The sequence below is a fragment of the Zychaea mexicana genome, assembly GCF_025766255.1.
Source record: "Zychaea mexicana strain RSA 1403 chromosome Unknown BDB00scaffold_185, whole genome shotgun sequence".
Lineage (NCBI taxonomy): Eukaryota > Fungi > Mucoromycota > Mucoromycetes > Mucorales > Lichtheimiaceae > Zychaea > Zychaea mexicana.
In genome coordinates, this window is record NW_026516848.1 from 22033 (window position 1) to 49473 (window position 27441).

General features: G+C 37.7%; 2 protein-coding genes and 1 non-coding gene across 3 annotated transcripts; 2 read left to right on the plus strand and 1 right to left on the minus strand.

Annotated features, from left to right (window-relative positions):
• Positions 1-4168: 4168 nt before the first annotated feature.
• BDB00DRAFT_t132 lies at positions 4169-4240 on the plus strand. Its single transcript has one exon. It is a non-coding gene; the product is annotated as a tRNA-Asp (tRNA).
• Positions 4241-23547: 19307 nt separating this feature from the next.
• On the minus strand, positions 23548-25051 carry BDB00DRAFT_943598 (uncharacterized protein; the record flags this gene model as incomplete). Its single annotated transcript, XM_053129454.1, has 6 exons — positions 23548-23768; positions 23854-24047; positions 24144-24296; positions 24366-24459; positions 24550-24648; positions 24928-25051. 6 exons carry the CDS (start codon positions 25049-25051, stop codon positions 23638-23640), a joined length of 795 nt encoding a protein of 264 aa, XP_052972724.1. The 3' UTR covers positions 23548-23637.
• A 1092-nt stretch (positions 25052-26143) lies between these two features.
• Positions 26144-26527, plus strand: BDB00DRAFT_745489 (uncharacterized protein; the record flags this gene model as incomplete). Its single annotated transcript, XM_053118530.1, has 1 exon — positions 26144-26527. A coding segment is annotated over one exon (384 nt), but the record flags the coding sequence as incomplete, so codon positions are not given.
• Between the last annotated feature and the right edge of the window lie 914 nt (positions 26528-27441).

Below are 27441 nucleotides of genomic sequence, written 5' to 3' on the forward strand. Positions count from 1 at the left end.
TTATTAGATTCATTATCAACATTCATTTCTTCATTTGATATAGCCATATTAAGCAGGTTATTTTGTAATCTGATCATTTTATCCAGTTTATCTTTATTTTGTTTATCATTGCTGACCACTATATCAATTAGTTTATGCTCTACTGGAAAATCATTACTGTGCCATAGTTTATGGTGTGGTAAAATAGGAATATTGAACATTTCTACAAATTCTGTAGTATTTTTAATAAACAAGCTACACGAAATTGCAGATTATAGTATTTTATGTTATCCATTTTAACAACTGACTTGTTATTATTGAATCAGCAGAATTTATTCCCAATTTCCGAAGATTTGTTTCTCAACTTTTGTCCTAAAACTTTCAAATGTCTTATTAAAATGATCCTCAGTAATCGTTAAGGGCTCATTTACATTTTTACATATAGGGTATACAAAATTATCATGACTAAAGTTATATCCTTTTTCATTAGCAAGCTCTGTAAATTGCGTGATAAATAAAGTATATATACCATCAACTGCCATTATGTCATTCTCATGCATATATTTAAATAATTTCATGTTTAAAAACATGCTACCATCTGAGCTATCAGAACAAAAGTCACTTTTAGAAGTATAAATAATCATATCATTCATATCACTAACAAATTGGGTACGTATTCCATTCTTCTTAAATTTATAAGAATATATTCTTTGAAAGTGGTCAATTTCAGTATCTACATAGTTAATTCTTGAATCATGGCCATCCAATATAAGTGTTACATATTTAAATAAATTGGGATTATGCTTTCTAGCAGATAGAATACGTAATTTGATAGATGAAAACATGTTATTCATTGAATCATTTACTATTTTGTTGATTCGTTTGTAGTTGTCCTCATCCATCCAAAACTTTTTTAAAAATGTATGAAATGTGCTATGTGGTGAGTATTTTTCAAATTTTTCACCACATACTCCAGAGACTAAATGATATAATAAAAACAATCCTTTTTCAATTTCAAAGTAAGGTCCGGGATATTCCTTGTTTGTATATAAAACTACTAGAAAATATAATACAGCAACATAACCTAATTTACATAATAATTCATCCTTAATTTTTATTTATGAATTTAATATGTCTCAAATCAGTTCTATGTTTATATTTATTATGTACAGTAGGCCAGTTCCATTCTAGGAATTACCAATAATTTGCAATAATTGAGTTTACTTCATTTGTTATCAGTGGTGTATAGTTTGTTGTATCCATTGGGTCGTTCTTTGTTTATATTATGGATTTTTGATTTTTATAATCATTAAATACATGATTTTGGTCACATGATGTCATAAAATTGATAAAATATCAAAATGTATGATATAATTTAATATGGCAGCAAGCAATTTATTAGATTTATCAAAAACTATTGTAAATTTATAGCCAATTTGGTACTGCACATCCCGTGATGAAAAAAAAAATAAATGCATTCGATCAGTACCATAAAATATATGCTACTTTGTAATATACTGAGAATGTTTTTATATATAAAAATGCATTGTAGCATCCTTTTTTTGGGATCTAACTGGTTTCGTCATAACATCAAATTATATATACAACAGCGGCATTTTTCGGTACTTTACATATGTTTGTAAGAGAGCAGTATGAAAAGTATATATGATCTTTTGCAGCAAGGGCTGTAGGGGGATTATGAAGATGCAGAACAGTGGTAGTGCGAGACCCATTACTTTTTTTTAGGTACATGGAATAGTGCATGTTGGTGTACGTGAAAAAATTCATAAAAGACTTCTCTTTGTAACGAAAGCATATACTCAGAGTGCTTCATCCGATGTAGTATTGAGTAACTAACATGAATTTCTGTTCTTGCTGCTATTGTATATACTAGGAGCTATTTGGACCAATATAGTAAGTTTACATATACAAACAGAAACTTCATGCATAACAACTGCATCCACTCTCTGAAAACCCCCCAGCTTCTTTGGGGGCACACCTTGCCTCTTTATATACAAATATCAAGGTCTTTCCAAAGCCCTTCATATTGGCACTTTTCGCGCGGTGAGGATGGGCAAATTCAATGGCACTATCACATTCTTGCCTTTCTTGTCTACCCAAATGTTCTACACCAACAATGTTTCCAACACACTGTACTTTTGTCCAACGGCATAGACATCGACCGCCTCTACCATGTACACACCAGACTTGTCTTGGCCTGCTGCAACGCCAGACGATGACGGAACCTTGTATTCTTCATTATTTCTTATTGGGGAATGGGAATTCGATTAGACGACAGTGTTCCCGCCTACTGCTGCTCGTGGCTATCTCCCTGGTCCTTATACACGAGACTTGGATACTGCATCGATATATGGCCTTCTTGGTTATAGTTCCCACATTTGGGTGGGGGCCTTAGTGGGTAATTGGGAGGGGTTCCTCTGTACTGCTGCGAGGGTCTAAGTTGTAATTGCAAGGCACGCATACTTTCTGCCACTTGCATCAACAATGTGTGCGCTTGCAACACCGAATCCTCTGGCGCCAAACTTGAAGGTGCCGCCCTGCCTGACGAAGCCATGCTGCTACCCACCACCTTGACTTCAGACTTTCTTCTTGATGCCACACCACTCGCCCCCGAGACATTCTGGCTGCGCAAATACTTGTTCCTTGCATTCTCGATGCGTACTGCCTTGTCTACCGCCTCTTTCCATGACGTTGCCACCACTGATTCTTCTTTGCGAAATGCGATTTCTGGATCAATAGCTTGGACGAAATAACGGACTTGGTACGACTCCTCAGCTAACCCAACCAGAGAAAACAGCTCCTGTAACTTATATGCGACATCCTCGACGGTTTCGCCTTGGTCTTACTTTACACGTTCGAATTCGCCCACCATATCTCTCGATGTTCGGCCGAAATAAACCGCGCCTTAAACGCCTCTTCGAACATTTCCCACGTAACGATGCTATCTTCGAGCAGCACCCACGAGAGTTCAGCTTGCCCCTTCAGATGCGAGGCCGTGACGAGCAACACCTCAGCGTCGGACAGGTTGCCTCATTGCTAGAGATGTCGAACTTGGCGAAGCCACACTATTGGATTCTTGCCCGAACTGGAACCAGAGAAGGAGCCAGGCGATAAGATAAACTTGAATATCTTGTTGTTTAGGGAATTTCGTTCATTGTTCTTAATGTACGACACGGTCTTGTTCTTAAATTGATCCCAGTCGACCCCCCAAATTGACATGTATGGTGTTTGGAAAAGGACAAAAGGTAGTATATAAAAAGGGAAAAGGTAGAAAGGGTTCAGAAGAATAGGGTTGATATACAGTAAAACACAAATAGACAGAATTCAGAAAATAAAAAGGAATCAGGGGTACGATGAACGCGAAATACAAATACACAGATACACGATTACAATAATGGCAAGTTCCACTTCTGGTGTCAATTGTCAATCCACGAATATATGTCTGAAAACGCTTCCTTTATTTTATTATGGGGTTAATCCCCTTATATACACCTTGTCAACTGGGCGTACTCAGCCGAGAACGACGCTAGGTGCAGAGGACAACAATCTCTATTGGGTAGTTTGGACGGAGTAGAAGACGGAAAAATAGGGAAATGGATATAGCAAATGTCTATATGACGGATGGAAATATAAGAGAGGGAGTACAATGGAAAATAAGAGGGGCCATGAAATTACATGGTCATGGTAACAAGGTGAGGGTAATGAGGGAAAAGGACAACGGAGAATAATATAAACTGCGCAGGGCAGGTAGCATGAGTATGTGAGAGAGTATAATACAGAAAATAAGGATGGATAGAAATATAAGGGACGGGTCCCATTAAAAGAAGCATAAAGAATAAATAATATTCGGCGCCTATAGCTAGCACGATTTAGAGTTGAAGGAATGTAAATGACGCGAGAGGAAATGACAGAATTATTTACAGAAAAAGAACTAAGGGAAATAAGAAAAATAAAGGGAATTGATAGAAAGGGAAAAAGAAGTATGATAATCCCTGAATGGGGGGTGCGAGAAGAATTGTGGGGAGTTGGGGGGGAACCTGTGGATCAGATGACCATTGCCGGTAGAAAGATCCACTACTGCAATCGCCCATAATTGGCCAAAGCCAGAATTCGTTCGTCGGAAATGCATGAGGCCTGCAATCCTTACATACTGTGTGTCCGATGTCTATCTCGGATAGTATAGTGGTCAGTATCCCCGCCTGTCACGCGGGAGACCCGGGTTCAATTCCCGGTCCGAGAGTTTTTAAAATTTTCTTGAACATTAAGCTACTGATGTTGTTGCAGTGTCATAGTAAAAATGACCTGCCTTTAATTATTCCGTTTTGGTGGTGCAACACTTTTGCCAGGCAGCAAACAATTACAACAGAATTCCGCTGTACTAAAATATGATGACAACATACAAACGAACACACAAACAATGAGTAGAAGGTGGGATTCAACAGCATTGTAATTATATCATATTATATAGTTGTATCATATGTCAAGCGCTGAGGTACTTTATTGGAGAAAAAGATTATAAATAGCCGCATGATCACAAGCAATAAAAAGGATCTTTTAACAACCCTCTATTCTCTGATTACCCTTTGTTCTTATCCTTTCTCATTGGCTATGGATCCACCTACTAAAGAGCGACTCGACAGTAGCATGTTTCCAGCCTGAAACATAAACTAATGAGATCCACAGACCAATTATGTGTATTATCTGGGTTCCTTTTTTATCCTTTGTGCTTACAAGAAGTTACAGTGCCTGCTCGATAATTCGATACTCGATAACTCGATATTTTCGATAAATCGATCACTTTCCCAAATGACCAGGCTGGTAAGCAGTAAAATATCAACAAATCGATAATTCGATCATCGATCGCTTGGCTGTGACATATCGACAAATATAAACCAATAGAAATGCTTAGTGACGCGGAATTCAACTAGCGATCAGTGTCGGATCATACATCAGAGTCTAGAGTTAACATATATTCCCAATGAATATTCCTTTTCTTAATGGAGTCCTAATTTCATAACTCGATATTTCGATAATTCAATCACTTATGGACGTGACCAAAGTGATCGAATTATTGAGCGGGCACTGTACCACACCAATCAGAATAATACTTCTCTAAAACATCCAAAGCACCAATCCCCTTTACTCCTTCCATGATTATTCATCAACCTTCATCAGATTTGTAATCGTATTAGTAATGCTGATATTGTATACTTTATTGGTTCTTCACTGCACGAAAAACAAATTATCAAGTTCTTTAAAACAGCTTGATAATTACCTGGTAAGGGGCCAGATTGAATCAAAAATCAGATATGTACCTTATAGCACCTGCAGCTGCCACATTCAATATTTCTGTGCAAAAGTTTACAAAGCAACCTGATATGCAATTGGAAAAAAAAGTTGATGTATGAAATCATATAGTGGAGTGTTACTGCATCCTTTGTGAAGGCATTAGCTTCCTCAAGATAGTCCCCCTCAGAAGTATTTCTTCATACACAGTTCCCTCATCATCCTTTCTCTAGGGGATGAGGATTGGCATACTACATGGCTATGCAATGACCATATATGATTTTAACTCATCTCCTTAATTTTTTGCATATACACAAACTATAGAGACAGAAAAGAAAAGCAAAAAAGCAACTTGTTCCTCTGATGCATTATTGTCGGTGCATAACGTCAAAGATACCAAATACACATATGGAAAAGTGCAGGACAATAACTATAGTAGCAACTACGAAAAATACTAGGGAAAAACTTAAGGGTGCACTTGAGAGAATATAAGCGGTTCAGTGCTGGTGCTGGCTCCTCGCTCATTTATCTTTATTTCGTTTTTTTTCATAATGCAGCATGATCGCAACGAACCTTTAGTTGCGTGTCTTTGCACACGGTGTTCTTTAGCTAGAGGAGGCTATCAAATGGTGAGCCGCAGAATACACGAATATCACCGAAACCGCGATTTTGACTAGCTAGTGACAGGCACTCACATGATGGTACTTTTACAGAATCGTCTCATAGTATTGAAATGTCATAAGTCTCATTATTATGTGCTGTATATATAGGAGTGCTATCGTTGCCGATATTGAGAGTACTTTACCGTAAGAAAATCCATTGTCACCCCTATCACCTCTAGGTGACAATTTCAATATGGATATAGACATGATCGATGATTCTCCCTCCTCCCCTGGTATGACGATGATGTGTAAGTGCAATAAACATGGGAATAGACGATTTACTATCTTTGAGTAAATAGATATTGTTGCAGGCCACTGTTTCACACCTTTTTCTGCAGAGGACAATGTGTTCTCGCTTGAAGAAACAGACGATTCCGAGAGAGATCTCGACGATGTTGAGTATGACGATGATGAAGCCAACATTGGAAATGGCAGTATCAAACAAGGTTGGTTTTGCAAAGAACGGTTTTATTGTACAAAATGACAGAAATTAATGCTTTTTTTCCCAAAAAAAACACACTTTCCTTGATCCTCCTCCTCCTCCTCCTACTAGGGTTCCGTACAGTTCGGTTCGGTTCGGTTCTTGAAGGGAACCGAACCGAACCGTCCAAAGCAAGAACCGAACCGACTAGAACTGACAAGAACCATAGAACTGAGAATCGAACCGAAGAACCGAACCCATCATGTATATAAAAAAGGCGAAATTCGGTATCTTTAAATGAAAGCTGATGTGTGTGTCCAAATATCGCGGTATACTTGAATACTTCAGTAAAAAAGAATAGTTTATTATGGTACATTGAACAGCGATCTCAAAATGAATAAGAGAAACAGAATGTAAACATTTTTTATATGATGTGGGTTATTGCATCGTTAGAAGATTAAAGCACAGTTTCTATAAAAAAAAGTGGGTGCTTATAGTAGTTAGAGCGATGTAGTATTACTAGTATCATACAATATGTTATCGTAATATGGAGGAATTAAACCGCAACTGGCAGTACACACAGCTACTGCGACTCTACGCGTGTATAGTGTCTCATAAAAGGCAAAGGGTGAACGGTAAGATAATTCTGTTACGGGCCCCAGGATGTGCAATCTCGGACAGAATGCACAAACTTGATACAACTGATCGAGAAGCCATGCTAAATCTAGTAAAGTAGTACGTCATGGAGAAAAATGCATTGTGGGTAGCAAAGTAGATGAATAAGTAATGACTCGCGTCATGGGCAGAGAAAGCAAGCTGCCGTCAGAAAAAGTAACAAAGGAAATGAGTGTATTTTTTCTTTTCCAATCATTTCTTTTCCAATCACGTCAAATTAAGTGATTGAATCAATAGTAAGGAATTTACAAACGAAGTACATCCAGATCATTCATTTACATGTTCGCACACATGATAAACAGTTGCCTTATGGATAAAATGGATGATAATGGTTGTCATCACATATTCTACTAGCCGAAGCAGAACTCCTTCTATTATTAGCGCATCTGATGTCGGAATAAGTGGTTACAAATGAGGTCATCGGAAGATGTGAGCTTAAATATAAGAAAACGATGATATCATTTTCCTTTTTTATTGCCGATCCTCATTACTACACGTCCAGGAACCCCAAAATGCGTCATTCATAGAAGCATTGACAGCCAGCAATAATGTAAACCTTTTTCAGGATGAGCTTATATGATATCATCATCGTTTTGCTTTGTCGGAAGAATTGAGTTGAGTAAACTGCAAGTTGATGATATCATCTGTAAGGATCCGTCCATCAGAAGTCTAATAAATGACATCAGCGGCATCATTTGAAAAATATATAAAGGCGTTTATTTTTAAAGCATCGATCCTTGTATCTACCGTACACTTAACATACTACTCTACCTCAAAACTCTGTTGCCTTCCTACATTTCAATCATGGTTTATCAAATTGGTTCTTCTTCCCGCGATGTCCGTGCTGCTCTTCATGATAGGGTAAATATCACTATGCGATTGGTTTATGTTGTGTCATGTTATGTCGTGTTGTGGTGAACTCTATTGCAAATTTCAAACGTGTATTGATCTCCATAATACTTTTCCATTAAGGCACAAGAAACTCCTATCCAAACCCCAACCTTTTCTCGTGTGCCTTCCGCCATGTCAGCCGATACTATATCGCTTACTGATGAAGACATTGATGCCGGCGGTGCGAACACTGATTCTGAGTCTATTTCCGTATCTGTTAACCAATCGCAAGGCAAGGGATCCAGTTGGGTATTCAAGTATAGCTTCGGTAAGCGCTATAATAACAAGGACGGTAAGCCGCCCATCCGTTGCCTGGTGGCAAATTGCACCAAAACTTTCGCTGCCGAGCAAAGCAATACGTCCGGATTAATCAAGCACTTGAATAAGGTCGATAGTATCACTAGTGAGTGCGGCCCCTACACCGGAAGCAAGCGTTCTGGTGGTCCCCTTGATTCATTTGTCCAGACGAAGCATGCCCGTGTATTCACACCCGAGCAATTTCTGAAGGCCTTCGTCAGGTTCATCGTAAAAAGCAAACTGCCATTTACCTTGGCTGAGAACAACGATTTGTAGGAACTTTTGGAGATTGCACAATCTGCATCTGCCACGAAAATGGTGCAGCTCCCAAGTGCTGATACAATTGCGAATAAGGTAAATATTAGATACATTTTTTCCATGCACAATACAGACAAAAAATTATAATTTTAATGCCCCATTTATTACCTTTAGACCAAAGAGGAGTACGGTCTGTACAAAACTAAGTTGCGCGCCATGTTGGACAAGATTCCTGCAATTTCATGCACACTTGATGGTTGGACCAGCCCCTACAACGATGCTTTCCTTTCTGTTACTGGCCACTGGATTTCCCCATCGACTTGGACCATGCATGAAATCATCCTCGGATTTGTACCACTGGAGGGGCCCCATTCAGCAGAAAATCTTGCCAATGCTTTTATCCGTGTCTTGAATGAGTTCGGCCTAGGGCCCAAACTATTTACTATCACGACGGATAATGCTTCAAATATGAAGAAGATGGCTCGGATCGTTGAGCAGCACGCTGTTGACAATGGATGGTAAGTATCGAGAGTATAAATGCGAATTTGAAATATTTGGCAATATCGGTTCATGAGCTTATACAATACCATCTGTATTAGGTCATTCCATGCAGGCCAGCACCATATCCCATGCCTTGGCCATGTGCTGAACTTGGCGGTCCAAGACATCCTACGTTGGGGCCTAGGTCCAACGTTGCGCGACAATACTGGTGATAGTGATGCCGAGGATGAAAGTGATGAAGTCGATGTCAATGCAACCTTCGAGGTAAACGCAGAACGCGCTTTGGAGGAGCAAGAGATCGAAGCAATGAATGTGCTGGTCAAGCTACGAAAAGGAATCAAAAAGATTCGGTAAGTGCTTACTATCATCAAATACGTATTCCCTACTCGATGGTATCATTGGCACCATTTACTCATTATACCTTTGATTTTACATAGTTCTTCGCCTCAGCGCATGGAGCAGTTCATGCGCCAACAAAACTCGGATTGCTCCACTCAGCTCACCCTCCATCTCGACGTGGCCACCCACTGGAATTCGACATATGACATGCTTGACCGTGCAGCCTTACTACGTGTACCATATAACGTACTTTGCTCGAATAGCACCAATGATGAGTTATTACCGTTCAAGCTCACAACGGAAGAATGGAAGCATATCGACCAGCTGAAGGAAATCTTGGCGCCCTTCTATAAGTCGACCAAAGCCTTGTCCACTAGTACGAGCCACCCTACCATCAACACCGCGATTGTCCATTATAACAAGTTGATGGATACTTTAGAGGATGTTGTCAGCGATGGTTATCCACCAGAATTAAAACGTGCGGCCAGACGTGGCCTCGACAAGTTGCAAAGGTACTATTGCAAGGTAGACGATACGGATGTATACGCATTTGCGACGGCATTTGATCTGCAGATGAAGTTTTCTTAGTGGCGCCAAGCAGGGTGGGAAGACGAATACCAAGTTTCGAGCCAGCGGATGGTGCACGAGGCCTGGGCAGCATTCCCGAAAGGCGCTGCTATGAGGCCCGAAGTGAATGACGAGATGTAAAGCTTGTACAGCCTATATATGACGTCCATGGCTGGTGACGAATCAGAGGATTACTTGGACGAGCGATTAAGAAGACTGGTACTAAACCAGAAAGGACAAGAACCACTGGTCCTTTCATACTGGAAATCCCAGCCCCAGTGGCCAAATATGGCTGCAATGGCTGCAAAATATTTGGTGGTCCCAGTCACTTCCACACCATTGGAACGTTGCTTTTCCCAAACTCGACTTCTCCTGCCGTACACATGAAACTGCCTCCAACCGCACACCATCGAAATGCTAATGCTTTTGGATTCGTGGTGCTCCTTCGACTTTCACAATTAAAATGTTTCCGTCTCTTCGTTCCTGTATCTCCTTTCCGTACCTTTTTTGTACCTCTTTTCCCTAGTTCTTTTTCTTTTCCTGCTTTCTTTTTCTGCTTTTTTATTTATTTTCTCTTCTCTTCTTTACTATTTTTCCCTCCCTTCTGCTTTTGCATGTTTTGTTAAGTTTTTAAATAAAGTACGGCTTGCAAATACACTACTTCTTAGTCTTTTCGGAATAACATTGTTCGTCACTTCCATTATAGCCTACTTTATACTAATTACCAAAATCGCTAAATGCATTCTTCTGCCTCTCGGTTCTTCAGTTCTACTTATACAGAACTGGTTCGGTTCCGGTTCTGTTCTTGACAGGAACCGAAATGTATTTTCTCAGTTTCGGTTCGGTTCGGTCCCGGTTCTATGGTTCTGATACAGATCCCTACCTCCTACCGTCCCTCAGCTTCATACTTATCTGCATCCATTCATCTTTGTCATCCTTTTCCTTGTGTTGTTCCAATTATAATTCGTCTCAGAGCATCTGTCGTGCACGATCATTGACTTTTGTATCCTACTGCTTGGTGATCTACAACCCAATGTTCTATTCCTGGCTCACTTGCAACTCTCCGTCGCCTTACTGGCTTCCCTGTACTGACCAACCAATTACGCATTTATGTGTGCTGCTCTCGTTGTCATAGCCTGTACCTTTTATCTGACCCTAACTGCCCAACAACATGCACCAACGATGACATCCATTATGGCAATTTGTGCGGCAATGCATTGTTCAAGATCAGTGGCAATCGAAGGGCTCCCATAAAGGTGTATGCGTACCAGCCCTTACCTGTGAGTATCGAGAGGCTTTTTATGCGACCAGGATTTCAAGCAAAGATCGAGGAATGGCGAAGCTGCAGACGAGTTGCATACACATATTTTGACATCTTCGATGGTGATATGTGGCGAGAGTTTCGAGACAGTGATGGCAGACCGTTTGTTGAGCAGCTTCACTCCCTATTGTTGACGTTGAATGTAGACTGGTTCGGCCCATTCCTAAACTCAATATACTTATACGGTGCCATTTACTTATCTGTCAACAATCTTCCCCAGTCCGAGCGCTTCAAGACTGAAGCTGTCATTCTCGTTGGTGTTATGCCGGGCCCACGAGAAGCAAGTACCTCTGAAATGAATCCTTTTCTCCGTCTATTAGTTTATGAATTGTTGGAATGGTACAATGGCAAATTGATCAGTATGTGTGAGCACCGACGGATCTTGTACAATATAGGTACCCCCCTTTATCTTGTGCCCACGTGATCGTACGAAGTTCTACGTTTAACCAATCAACGTGCAGCATCCGAAGTTATGCTAGTCCAAATTGTGTAGCTCAATGATGCATAACCAATGAGAACGCAGCATTTCAAAACAGGGACTCGCAACCTTTTTATGTCTTTGAAATCTGGAAAAAAAGTAAGCCTCAAAAATGCTATTTAGCTAAAGCTATCATCATATATTGGTTATTAACTAATATCATTGCATAAAAATAACAGAAAGAAGCTGTATAGATAAAAGTATAATAGTTTAGTCACTGATAGTATAAGAAAATGATAAAGATAGTAAGGATAAATGAAAGAGGATAAAATACTAGTAAGAGAAAGGGAAAAGATAATAAAGAGAAAATGGAAACCATTATCACAGCTGGATATGTTTTCTTGAAATAGGGTGGTAGATGCTCGCTAATGTAAGTAGTTGTTAGTACTATATATAATAGTAGAAATGAAGTAGAAAAATTACCTAATATCAGATTCAGAGGAATCAGAGTAATAATCAATATGATCAAGTAACCCATCATCTCTGTAATCAGCAAGATCAACAAAACTCATGCTATCTTGACCACTGTTTTCCTCTGAGTTAGAACGATGATATCTTGAGTAATCACTAGGTGCTCTTGTAGGTAAATCGGTAGTAATTTCCTCATACTTAACAGAAATACTAGAAGTACTACCCTCTTCAAACTAAATATCACGCAAGCCTTGTAAGAGGGATTGCCACTGGTTCTGGTGCTTACGGCGCCATAAGAACTCTAAGAGTTTCTAAGGACAAGCATCAATAGTACGTTTTACAGCTGTCTAAAATTCTATTACAAAAAAGTAAGTCTAAGAAGATAAGAAAGCAAAAATCAATAAAGAGAATAGTATACCTTCAATTATATTGGAGTTGAAAAGCTGATCGCCATCTATATTCCCTCTGCTGTAGTTTACTGTGGCAAAACCAACATTATGATTTACTGCTACATGATCATATCCTAACTGGCGCAACCTCATATTAGGACGATGGCAGTCTGAAATGATTCTTGTACCAGGCCAGATATATCATTGGATTAATGGAATTTATGTATCAGCTGTTCTATCTGGAATAATACAAAGAAAGGCCTTTCCTGCTTGACTAGACTGGTTTTCTACCATCCCAAAGACCTAAACACCTAGAACTAGATAGCCACAATGGTACTTGTTCTTGCCAAACTTGCTCTCATCAATCTGTACCTCGGTTACACCAGGACCACCTAATAAAAACTTTTAGTTTCTTTTAAGGAAGAAAAGAAAAATATATAAACTTACCCAAAGTAATATCATCATCTGTAATATCATTATCTATGATCTAGTAAACATCAAAGATGATCTGTGCAACTGTACAACAGTCAAGTTCCATCACCTTTGTCAAAGCCTTTACCGAATTACCAGTAATAAAACCATGTAGGGTCTATAGGATATCACGTAAGTCTGCCTTGAAGAACAAATAATTACTATAGTTAGTAAAAAATATAATATATTTTTTCTTATAGTATAATATTATTGAATAAATATAATTATAAACATTTTATTTTTTCATTTTATTATAGAAAAAATACTACTTAAAATATATTATATTACTATGGTAACTTTTTTTTTCTTTTCTGGGACTTATAAACAAATATAATACACAGTAATAAATTTTTATTTGTTGCTAAATTATATATTTTTAATTCCAAAATTGAATTTTACATATAGTTTAAAATTGTTACCCAATATAGGATTTAATTATGGAATCGAACATTGAAGGCTGTTTAATAATTTATTGATTTTTATATTTTTTATTTTTAAATAATAATTTAATTTTTAAATTTAATTTTTAAATAAAAAAGAATGATCATTATAATTAGGGGTGGTCAGAGAAAATCTTTAATTTTCGATGACGTGGTTAGCTGGTCATCGAGACGGTAGTCGAGACCCTAGAATAACGGTAGTTACTCTAAACACTTGTCTACAAGTGTCCTAAAGAACAGTGTCTATTGAAATTATGAATGAATATACTAATAAAAATAATGAAAATATAATAAACTTGAAAAATGAGTTAAAAGATGAGATTAATAAATTAGTTTTAAAACAATGGTCTTTTTTAAATGAAAACTGGAAAATTATAAATTATAAATATAAGCATAGAACTAAAATAAAAAATATAAAATTTATAGATGAAGTAAAAGAAGATTCATTACAAAAATTAGGTTATACAAGTGTATTTTTTCTCTTAAATAATTTATATTCAAATATTGAATACCTATCACCATATATAGAAATTGAAAAAGGTTTAATGTTAATATTTCATTTACCATCTGGATATACTAGTAAAGATATAAAAAAATATATTCCATATACTAGCTTTTATGCATTTTATAAAAAATTTTGGATTACAAATCATGATTCGTTAAATAAAAAAGTTAATTATTATTTATTAAATATGTTCTCAAATATGAGAATAAGAATTTTATCAGCATTAATTAAAAACCCTAAAAATTTTAAAAATATTACACTATTATTAGATGGACATGATAGCTCTATTTCTTACGATAAACCAAATATCAATACAAAAACAGTGGTCATATAAATTAAAAAGTTCTAGTATTAGAACACAAGTTGTTTCAGATATAAATGATATGGTAATATATGTATCTTATAGTGGTTTATGTGGAAAAGGTAATGATGGTATAATGTTTCTAAATATGAAATTATATAATAAAATTTTAAAGCAAGATTGTATAGCTATTGATGGAGGTTACACCTTATTTATAAAACAATTTGAAGATTTATGCAATAATAAAGGATATGATTTAGATGATAATAACTTTTTGTATCTAATTAGAAAAGAAGTAAATGAAAAATTAAATGAACAAGAAATATATTATAATAAAGTCTTTGGAAGTTTTATAAGTAAAATAGAAAATCAATTTCAAGAATTATTTAAAAAGTTTAAAAGATTTAGTAATAATAGCTCAATATTAAAGACAGATGATATTAAATATGTAAATTTACAAATCAAAGTAGCATTTTTATTAAAAAATGTAGAAACATTTTCAAATACATTTAATATTATTACACAAGAATATCATAAATTATGGAAAACTGATAACTTTGATTTTCCATAAGAAAATAGATTAATTGATATTGTTTATAATAATGAAATGAAATAGATTAATAAATTTAAGATATTAACAGAAATACAAAATGATTTTTTAAAATTAGATATAAATGAAAATATGATTATTGATGAAAATATAAATTCTACTAATAATAATAATAATGACAATGAAAATGAAAATAATATAACTGAAGAAAGTGATTTAGACTATCCCGAATTAAAAAAAGTTACTAAAAAAAGAAGAAAAAGATTATATAAATCAAATAAAAAAATAGAAAATATGAGAAACCTAAGTAAAGATGATAATATATATGAAATAGAAAACATAATTCAACATAAAATAGAAAATAATAAATATTCCTTTTTTGTTAAATGGAAAGGTTATGATAATAATGATAATTCTTAGGTTAAAGAAAATGATTTTTATGAAAAACAAATTATTAAAGATTATTTTAAAGAGAAAAATATTATATATCAAATTTAAACATCAATTATTAAATGTATAAAAATTAAACTATAGTATAATTATTATTCTATATTTTTGGATTATTTTATAAATATAGATTGTTCTGCCTTCCTACTATAGAAATATGACCCCTTGCTAACAGATTTTGTAGTCCTATTACAACAGCTTTTTGTGCAGCGCCATCTAGGACGTTTTTGACTTGGAGGCCAGGTAATATGCATCTCGGAGCCATTATCACAGTATATTGTTTCATTGAAGGCACCATTTTCGATCAGAAAACTATTTCATAATAAGTAAAACTATTTATCATATATTACTTATAAATAAAAATAAAGTGAAACCCTTATGAGATAGCATCACTAGGCTTTGCAATCAACTCGGCAAATCTCATTATAGAAGGGAATTAGTTATTAGGGTGGGTAAGAGGAACAAATCATAGCATTTGTTCTCTCTTATAATAACAAAACATAAATGTTTTTGTTATTGGTCTAAATCTCATTATCAAGCCCCAAACGTTTCGAAAGCAAGTTTCTCAACCACCCCTATTTTATATTTACAAAATTTTTGTATTCATAAGAATTACAAAAATACTTAATAATTACAAATTCTATTAGAATTATAAAATTAAAAAACCATTTTTATAAATATAGTTTTTAATTTTTAGACTTATTACATTAAAAAATATTATAATTTTTTAATGACCTATAAACCTTTTATTATCTTTTAACTATAAGTTATATTTCTAAAAGACATAGTAAAATAAAAATGGATAAAGTTGAGGAAGATGAGATACTGGTTGGAAAAATCATACTTAGCCCTTTTTAAATTCTTAGAGTGTTCTTTTTATTCCTACAGCAAAATTATTTAGTAATCAGTGTTATATCATTCTTCTCACACAGATTTATATTTGTCATCTACATTCCCGTATATGTCATCCTTTTTCCCATATAACAAGGTTTCTTTTCCCATGTAACAAGGTTTCTTTTTCCTATGTAACAAGGTTTCTTTTTCCTATGTAACCAGGTTGGTTGAATGAAAGAAGTCCCGGCACACCTACTTTCTTCTGTATCTCAGCACCAAGTGATCGTTACATAGTAAAAAAAATATCATTAAGTACTACAGAAGCAGGGCTATCAGATGCTATAAGTTTTATTCTATAAAGGCATTGGTGGTGATACAGGAACTACTAAAAAAACTGAAATATTATAGATAAAGTACAAAATGTCTTCTACTATCTACCCTTTCCCTTTCTACTTCTTTTTGTACTAGGACCAGGCTGCTAATCATTGTCATCTATATCATTATAAATAAATATAATTTGATGTTAGTATCAGTAATATTAGCTTAGGTAATAAAGAATAATAAAGTAGATAATCTTTACCTTCATTAGTAGGGGGGTCCTCTGACTCGTAATCATCCTCTCTACTATGAGACTCAAAGATCTCATTCGACCCTTTATCTTCAGCCTCCAGAATAACCTTTGTAAGGAAAGACCTAGGGTTAGTCTTTGCTGTATCTTGTTTACCACCCTTAAAATGGCGTCCAGGTTGTAGCTCGACCTCCTTTAGGCAGTGGAGGTAAAACAATAATAATAAATATTTTTGAGAACTATAAAATTTTTGTAATCACTAGATTATCAAAAATTAATATGTTCTCTTTCATTTATTATAAAAATAAAAATTAAGTTAGTTTTTCTTTTTACTTCTTACTACACCACTACCACTACCACTTCTTATTTCTATATATTAAAAAACAATTAAAATCTTTGATTTTTATGTTTTTTTTTTCAAAAAACATAATTTGTGTTACAAATAATTGTTTTTTAATATATAGAAATAAGAAGTGGCGATGGTGGTGGTGTAGCAAGAAGTAAAAAAGAAAAACTAACTTAATTTTTATTTTTATAATAAATGAAAGAGAACATATTAATTTTTGATAATCTAGTGATTACAAAAATTTTATAGTTCTCAAAAATATTTATTATTATTGTTTTACCTCCAGTGGCATAGATTCCCCAAAGGTCCTTGCTATTTTTTCGATGCCAAATATAAGCCACTAGATGCCAAGGCATCATAGCACTAGTGTGATGGAGAGTAACCCTTAGTATTATGATTTTAGTGAAACGATAAATAGGTAAAAAATTATAGGTAATATAACTTTAAAGTGATTATAATAAGTGATGAAATTAATTTTTTAATTAAAAAAAATAATTTCTCAAACACTATAAGTAGGGATCCGTATCAGAACTGTAGAACCGGAACCGAACCGAACCGAAACCGAGAAAATATGGTTCGGTTCCTGTCAAGAACCGAACTGGAACCGAACCGGTTCTGTATAAGTAGAACCAAAGAACCGAGAGGCAGAAGATTGCAATCAGCGATTTTGGTAATTAGTATAAAGTAGACTATAATGGAAGTTACGAACAATGTTATTCCGAAAAGACTACGAAGTAGTGTATTTGCCAGCCATACTTTATTGAAAACTTAACAAAACCTGCAAAAGCAGAAGGGAGTGAAAAATAGTAAAGAAAAGAAGAAAAAACACTTCTTCTGATGGCAGCTTGCTTTCTCCGCCCATGACACACATCATTACTTATTCCTCTACTTTGCTACCCACAATGCATTTTTCTCCATGACGTACTACTTTACTAGATTTATCATGGCTTCTCGATCAGTTTTATCAAGTTTGTGCATTCCATCTGAGATTGTGCATCCTGGGGCCTATAACAGAATTATCTTACCCATTCACCCTTTGCCTTTTATGAGACACTATACACTATACACACATAGAGACACAGCAGCTGTATGTACTGCCGGTTGTGGTTCAATTCCTCCAATGTTACGATAACATATTGTACTAGTAATACTAAGTCGCTCTAAGTAAGTACTATAAGCTCCACTTTTTTTGTAAATACTGTGCTTTAATCTTTGAACCATGCAATGACCCACATTGTATAAGAATGTTTACATTCTGTTTCTCTTATTCATTTTGAGATCGCTGTTCAATGTATAATAATAAACTATTCTTTTTTACTGCAGTATTCAAGTATACCGCACCGCGCGAAAAGTCCAATATCAAGGGCTTTTAAAAGACCTTGATATTTATATATAAAGAGGCAAGGTGTGCCCCCAAAGAAGTTGAAGGTTTTTCAAAGAGTGGATGCGGTAGTTATGCATGAAGTTTCTGTTTGTATATGTAAACTTACTATATTGGTCCAAAGGCTCCCAGTATATGCAATAGCTGCAAGAATAGAACTTCATGTTAGTTACTCAATACTACATCGGATGAAGCACTCCGAGTGTATGCTTTCGTTACAAAGAGAAGTCTTTTATGGTTTTTTTTTCACGTACACCAACATGCACCATTCCATGTACCTAAAAAAAGTAACGGGTCTCGCACTACCACTGTTCTGTATCTTCATAATCCCCCTACAGCCCTTGCTTCAAAAGATCATGTGTACTTTTCATACTGCTCTCTTATAAACATATGCAAAGTGCCGAAAAATGCCGCTCTTGTTTATATAATTTGATGTCATGCCGAAACCAGTTAGATCCAAAAAAAAGGATGCTACAATGCATTTTTATATATAAAAACATTCTCAGCGTATTACAAAGCAGCACATATTTTACGATGCTGATCGAATGTGTTTATTTTTTTTTTCATTGTTGTGAATGACCAATGCGATTAAGTAGAGATTTGAAAAGTTAGGGACAGTGTAGGAGCAACAACCCCTGAATTATTAAAGACGACCCCGTTCATGGGAAGCTTTTTCTTATATAAAAGTGAGTTCTTTTGAGGTTAATCTTTTATCTACATTCGCTTTTTTGTTGATGCATAATGGCAAGCAATAGACGTATGGTTGCTTGCTACTATCGAACGTGCAGCAGGTCAAACCTACGGGGTTATGAGTTGGTGATAAATCGAGTACGGCAAAACCACGATGAGCGTGATCACGTTGTACTAAGAGGCGAGACACAGCAGGATGGTATTTTATAAGCTACTTTTCCAAGCATCAGTATGGTAATAATGATATTTGACTTCGAATATAGTGGCTAGTATGATCGCTCTCTATGAATCCTTGAGCAATAACACGTCCCGATCATCAGTTGGCAATGGCGTAACCATGGATAGTACTGGTGAATCCAGTGTTTTGCCACTACTAGCAGGCAATTCTAATGCGGACATGGACGATTATGGTGATGATACGATGGATATTGATGATGGCAACCCCCCTTCTCCTATTCATCCTTCGTCTCCGGAGTCCCTTTCACTTCCCTACCCTCGTCCTCAAGGTATGATAAGTTGTTGAGTAGAATTGTTGATAGATCGACTAATAACGAATTATCTCTGAATGTAGCTGTCAATGCCAACCGCAGAATACCTCTCGACATTGAGGATAACATATTCGAAAACGGTGGTGATAGCGATAGTGAGACTGTGGTTGGTGCTCATGCTCGTGTATTGGAGGGTGGGTGGCTAAGGCGGGAGGAAAGAGTGGGGTTCAATAGCAGCAGCAGGGAGGGAAAGAAGCAATAACCAAAGATTTTTTTTTCTCATCAACAACTACCATGGCGAATCAACAGCTGCAAACACACTTGTATATGACTTTTTACTGTCTCCATGATGAATAGAAGAGAAAAAAAAACAAAGCGGCACAATCCACAGATTTAACAAAAAACGGAATTATGGTAATTGTTTTTTTAAAAAAAAAAGCATGTGCTCAAGATTCGTAAAGGTGTAGACCGCCGTTACGGTAAAAAAAACGATAGCCTTTCAAAGCTGCGTAAGTGATCAAGGGAAGGAAAAGGTTGTCGGTTGTGTTTGGGATATAGCTTTGGTGGATACTTGCTCATTCAGAATTACTGATTCTTTCTCTTTTTTTTTCTGTATATACTTAATGCAACATCTTACACCATTCCAACGTCAAAATTACGTGTGTATTACAACATCGTCTTCTACTTGCACATTCAATTCGTACTCACAACAACAACGACGCAACAATCTTCTTCTCCCTTACTCAAACACAATCGTGTACAACATGACGCCGATTCGCCATTGACTTGTAAAACATACAACCTGATGTAATTACCACACAAACATCGCCGGTCTTAATGGACGAAGGGGCTAAAGATAGCAGGAAGGACAACTGATCAGTTTTTCTCGTATTTGTAAACGTGGATTAATTAAAAATAAAGAGCGATGACAGATATACAAGGAAGACAAAAAAAGAGGTTCTATAAGTGTTATTTAAGTGCGAAGGATGTTGTTGTATGGGGATGCGTGGACATTGTAATTATTGACGTTGCGTAGCAGAGCGTCTGGTGTGATTGTACTGTCTCATGATGTCTTCATGGAAAAGAGCTAATTCCCTTAAACGCTGTGCATATTGTTCAGCCACTTCTGGTGGTATTGTAGAGAGCTGCAATATGCTGTTTCGGTCATGATGCATTGATGTTAAGGTTTGGGCAATATATTGCAGATTGTCGCGAAGGTCGTCAACAATATCTACTGTTTCTTCAACAGCTACGTTCTCAACAGCTTCAGCAATTTGCAACTCACCTTGCTGATTAGGAATCGTATGCGGAATCAGCTCAAGTGCTCTAGTCTGCTCTGTTTCAAAACCAAGCATCATATCTGTGAATCGCTTCAACAAATACAAGTGCTTGCAAGGAGCTTGTCTATGCATAAAATCTTCACAGGTACAAGATAAAATAAGCTTATCAGCATTGACAGCTATCTTGTATACCTCGGTTGATTGAGACTGAAATGAGTTCACTTCCCGAGTGCCCATCATTGGAGTACTGATATGTTCCCCCTCAGGATTGCGGATCATTGTTGCAATAGCATCAACAGGTACTAGAGATGCAGTATATCGGCGCAGTGATAGTTGATTTTCGACAGGACCCATACAACCGTTGTTGCCCAAGACTCGTTCGCGTTCGCATTTAAAGTAAAACTCGACTTCGTGCGTAAGAACAAAAAATAAGCGGTCAAGTCGTTTGTTGCGGATGTGCTTGAGATAGACCATTTTTAGCTAGTTATGCCATGATTCGATAAAGTTGTTGGTCGTCATAAATCTGTTGTTGGGATGGACGTACGCCGTTGAACAACGCTGGATGATGTTCTCGTGCAAATAATGCCGTTCCAAATAATCCTGGAATTCCTCTTGCTCATAGTACTTCTCCTAAAATTCCTGGATGGCATGGTACAGATCATTGATATCCTGTTCGTGCAGCATTGCTTTCAATGCAGTCATCATTTCGTTACGATACTCCTTTAGGTCATCGGCTGTCTTCGATGCATCCAAGCGAACTTTGGATTTCAGGTTGCGGTTCCATGCTTGGATGACATGAAACGCGCAGTAATGGATGGCTGCCGAGGGGAATTGGGATTGGATGGCATTAACTTCGGGAATGCTGCAATCAATGGTCATCATCTCAATCACTATACCACAGGTATTGTGAAGAAATTGTAACCATTGAGTGATTGGACCGCCAGAGTGATCGTTCGTGAACATATATGCAATGGGATAGCCAGTTCCTGTGTGAGGATCGCGTGTTACAATGGTATACATAATATCAGCAAGACGACTTGTGATGCTATGGGTAGCATCCATGCAAACGGACGTTGAGTTTTGGAGCTGGGCAAGCTGCATTTGGGATAGGAACCCGAAAGAGTAAGTGTCGATGGAGGTGGTGTATTCGGATGTATTGCCATTGTATATAATATAGTTCTCACTGGCAAGGCGTTGATCCAGCCAGACTTTTGCTGACAGCATATCATTTGGGTTGAACTGGTAAAGGTCGGTTTTCAACTATATTAAAATGTTTTAGTAATGTAAGATTACTAGATTGATGTGTTTAAAAGTACATCAATCTGTTGACATACCTTCAACATCATGTTATATACATCCTCACAATTCACACGTCGTTGCCCAGTACTGTACACAACTTGGGGTCCTTGCTGTGTTGACGAGCTCGCACCAGCATTGTTTCGTGCCTCGTCCACAGTGTCCAGTTGTCGCAAGATGGACATACAGATATCCCTGCAATTTCTTCCGTCCTACAGCTGCTGGGTGATGCTGTCGACTGTCAAGGATGTCAACGGAAAAGTGTGCACGTCATCACGATCTCCAGGAACGTGATTGACGTGAGGACTTGCCATTTCGATCTCACACGTGGTTAAAAGAGCGCGCCAAATGGTGACCTTCAACTTGCTAGTACAGCCACACTTCTTACTATCCTTCTGGGCAAGTCGTATATTACGCTTTGGGGTATAGCTGCTGAAACGATGACAATAGAAAGTCTCGCTATAAAGGACTCTGGTGCCATTCACAGTCTTGCGTTTGGGACCCATTTGTAGCCACACAATTCCGAGATGCGATCCTTGAAGATTTGCCATTGAGCAGCAGGAACGCGCACGACTTCGTTGGGAACGAGTGCAAGTACGCCAGGTACAGTCGAGTACGAGAGAGCATAACGAATGTTGTCAAGGGTAGTAATGTGTTGGTTGTTCATAGTTGTTGGTTTTCAATGAAAAAATAAAGTTGCTGTTGTAATAGCAAACAAACTTCTTCCTCCTTCAAAACAACAAACGCCTTTTCTTCTTTGTCCGTGCCATATTATCATCACCGCTCAAAACCATATCTATAGTTTTTATAGAAGCACTTGTAATAACTAGCAATCCCATCTCACACCTGTTTATGCAGACAACTGAAACATAATGGCGACATAAGGTATGATCTTTTACTTTTATTTTTTTATCCCAACCATAACATCTACAGTGACAATAATAAAGCCCCACATTCCATCCATCATCATATATAACTACCTTATCCAGCAAGACCAGCGACGTCTGTATTAGCATATGCAAAAGGAAAAAGGTAATCGTCCTTGTCACTGTGTCTGTGCAAGTACAGCAAATTGCCGAGGAGGATTATTGCTGTGGTGGTGTGTCATCATAGTAATATAACTACCATCGCATTAATGCATGTACATACAGCAAAGAAAGAGATGCCCGTCATTAAGATGATTTTGACGTGCGTGCACCCTCGTAAAAATATATTCAATAAAGATTTAGAAAATATGCAAGTATACACATATTCATTTTGCAGCTGTATAGAACATTTTTCAAATATTTTTCGCATATGGATTCTGAACACTTTTAAATACTTTTTAAACATTTGAAATAATGTAGAATATTTACGGCTGTAGATATAAGATCTCATTGAATAGCTTTCAAATATTATTCATATGCATGGATCATAAAAGCGATAATATATTGGTTTTTTACGCTCGATGTTTGAATGGGAGATAGAACAAAATTACTTTATTAGTGAGCTTTTAATGGGTTGGATGGGGCAACATGGATATTGCAAGACTATTAATTATGTGCTCATATTTTTGACGCAACTGTACGCATGACGCGAGTACGTTTTGTGGGGACTGGATCGACCGGGGTTGGGCTTTTTGTACGAACATTTCTTTTAAGGCGCTCCTGTTTTTCTGAAATGACGGGAGAGCGTTCTACAGAATGGGTAGTGATATGAATTTCTTTTAACTTTTATGCATTATATTATAATGTAAGGATAGCAACTTCTTGTACCTTTACCTTGTTTTCTGGGGATGCTTGCTTTGTTGACAAGCTGCTTTATTCGCCGCGCTGGCTGCTTCTGTGCTGGCGACTTTCCTTTCGTTCTTGCTTTTTTGCCACTGGTAGTTGGCAGGTGTGTGACCTGTTCGTCCTCCTCGCTTGATGTCAGTTGTGCCTCCAGAGACAGTGGGCCTTCGTCTTCATCAATATCACTTATGATAGGTAATGATGCAATACAGGAAATCCATATTAATAATTATAGTCGATTGCAGTCGATCACATGTATCATATCTTACATGGTTTCATACCTTTCGTGATCACAATCTTCCTGAGTGTTATGGTCAGCGTTAAAGAAATTTTCTTCATCATCGTCACTAGTGCTGCTTTGATCATCGATTTCTTCTTCATTTGCTTGGCAGGTCTGCTCATCTTCTTCCGTGATGCTTTGCTGATCAATTGAGCTTTAACAAAAAAAAAGGTGTTATCAAAAGTTACAATTGCATCTATACAAGTATAAGCATCATCAATACCCTTGGGTCAGCTGCTGATTAAGGAGCTCGGGCTCCAGACAAACATTGCATTGCTCTAAGTTTTCCAGCAAACTTCTGTGTATACTTGTTTTCTCTAGAGGTATTGGTGTTGTTGGACCTACTGTATGTACAAGACACAACATAAGTGTGGACACGAATACATAAAAAGTAGCTTATTCCGTACCTCCTGCTTGGCTAGGGATCTTCTTCTTAAAAAAAGCTCTGACAAGGATGAGCCATGCGCCCCAGTATCCAGCACAGGCTTTCAATGGGTATTCGTTGACTACACCATCCTCGAGCAATGCAATCGCCTTGCGCTGCTAGGTGTCCGTCAAGTCAGACCATGTCGCTGTTACTGCTACGTTTTCCGTTTGTCGCATATAATCGACCAGCCCGTCAGCAAAAGGCATGACATTCCGCTAAAATGTGGTAAGATACAAGTGGTCCCATGTATTATTGCCCAAAACGTGCTGTCCAAGGATGTCGTATAGCTCCCACGAGAACTGCCTCAATCTTCCGTCGTTATCTGCTGGATGCAACACGACACAGCGCAACTAGATACCGTTAAATGGACTAGCTTCCATACCAATAGCCGTGCTTTGCGGGTATGTTGGAAGCTGTGCAGAGGCAGCGCCAAGATTCAGATGCTCGACGGTTTGCTCGAGATCGGCAATTCTATTGCTCATGGTTGCTAGTGTTCCCTGAAGCTCTGTGATCTCGGTTTACATTCCAAGGAAACCTTCATTCAGTCGCCGTTTGATATCCCTGGCCGTGTTCAAAAAGCTCGAAATTAGACCTAGCACACCTGTAGGTATTTCGTCACTTTCTGCTGCTAGACTCGCCATTTCATGGGAGTAGGAGAAAAAGAGATATTTCTGCTTTTAACGGCTGTGTCAAAGTGAAAAGTACATGTAAGGAACCCTTAACTGTCGCGAGTTAGGTTTATGGTTGTCGGTGTAATGACGGGTCGGTACCTAAGTGTTTCATGCATTGTGTGCTTGGAAAAAAAAGTTTTTATTTTGAATTCACTTTCTCACTAGCCTCAGAGTCATGAGCAAAAATCCCCAAAAAGCAGCAATAGCAAGAGAGTCCAACTTCAAATGTCCATTTTGCGGCATCGAAAGAAAGGCTACCGCTGCCGATCACAATGCTCATCGCACAATTTGTATTCAAAAGACGATTAAAAAAGTGGAGCATGAATTTACTGCTTTGATTGAAAGCCAGGTAATTTGTTTTACTATCGGTAAGACACCTATTAACTCTGCTTTCAGCCTCTAGGAAGTAGTAGTCAACCATCCACCAGCAATTCTTTGCATGAAGAGCAAACACAAGCTGCCAGACGAGCGCACAAATTTTCGGATGACAATGTTTCGGTACCTGAGCCGCTATCCCGTGTAAGCAGCCTCGAAACAACAACCGCCAGCACCTCAAGTCAAAGAGGCGGCAGTAAAATAGCACGCTCACTTCAGCAGCGTCAGACGTCGGTTCCAATCAGTTTTCAGTATCAATACGCCTCCTCAAAATCATTATGAAAGTACAAGTAGTAGCAAAGTCGCTTTAATCAACGATTCAACAGCAACGACGCTGAACTCGATCAAGAAGAAAACGTAGAAGCAAGCATTGACATGTTTGGTTTTCATGTTCGACATGGAGGAGCACGGGCACTATTTGACAAGTTTATAAAACGAACCAACAAGTATATCAAGGGCGTCCTCCCACCGCTTCTCAGCTACCATTCAGCACGTGCTGTCTTACGCAAAAGCTATCCACTTGAGCCGTCTGAGTATGATGTATGCGAGAATGGTTGTAAGATGTACACCAAGAGCGATAGAAGCACGTCATGTTCAGCATGCCATACCCCACGGTTCAAAGCTGACGGAAAACCAGCACGCAAGACGATGATCCAGTTATCGTTGAAAGAACAGCTTCGGCTGTTAATCCGGGATGAAGCCACCCGCGAACTGCTCAAGTATCGCGCTGAATATGTATCCGAGGAAGGCTTGATGAAGGATTTTTGGGACAGTGCCGTTTATAAAATTCTAAAGCCTACCTTCTTTACTGGTGAAATGGATCTGGGGATTACGATTTCTACTGACGACTTCAGCCCATTTCGTCGCTCACAGCATTCCATGACCATTGTGCATGTCATCGTATATAATTTTCCACCAAGTGTCCGAACTCAAGACAAATACATGCTTCAAGTTTGCATCTGCCCCGGTCCAGCAAAACCAGTTGATCTTTTCAGCTTCTTAGAGCCAACCATATAAGAGCTTCATGAACTCTGCAATCATGGCATGGATGTAACCGTGGATCAGGCTACTATTAACGTCAAGGCACACCTTCTTTTCGTTAGAGGCGACTACCCGGCATCAACCCGTATGGCGTGTATGTCTTCTCATCACCATTACTACGGCTGCAGATTTTGTACACTCGGAGGCAAATACATCAACAACACCATGATATTTCCGCCGTATGAAAAATTAGTATCCACATCCACCCAAGAAGCAGCACTAAAAGAAGCAGACGAAAAGCCTACTGTACGGTCGATCCAATCATTCAAGCAAAAAAGAGCCCCAAACCCTTCAAAGAAAGCAATCAATGATGCAAAAGGACACAAGAAAGCCACGCCATTTTCAAAACTCCCAGTTTTTCATGGTGCCACCTATTTTCCCGTGGATCCTATGCACAATATGGCAGGTGTAGCCAAACAAGTATGGCAGATAATCTGTGGAAAATACGGGCAAGAAGGAAATCCATTGTACTTACCACGAGCCACACGGAACGAGATCGGCAAGTTAATTGATGCATCAAAAGCGTCTACCCCATCGTCGTTTAGTGCAGATTGTGGCGACATTGCATTTCAAAGTGGTTTCTACCGTGCAATTGACTGGATTCATGTTGGCTTGTATTTGTTTTCTACTACGATCCGGGATTTCTATGATGATGCTAGTACAAGACAAGCCCTGGCAGATTTGGCAGCCGTTTTTCGGTATACATTCTGTCGAGTAATTGGTGTAGATCAAATCGGTGAACTGAAACATGCGGCAAACTCTTGGACCAAGTGGCTCTATGAACA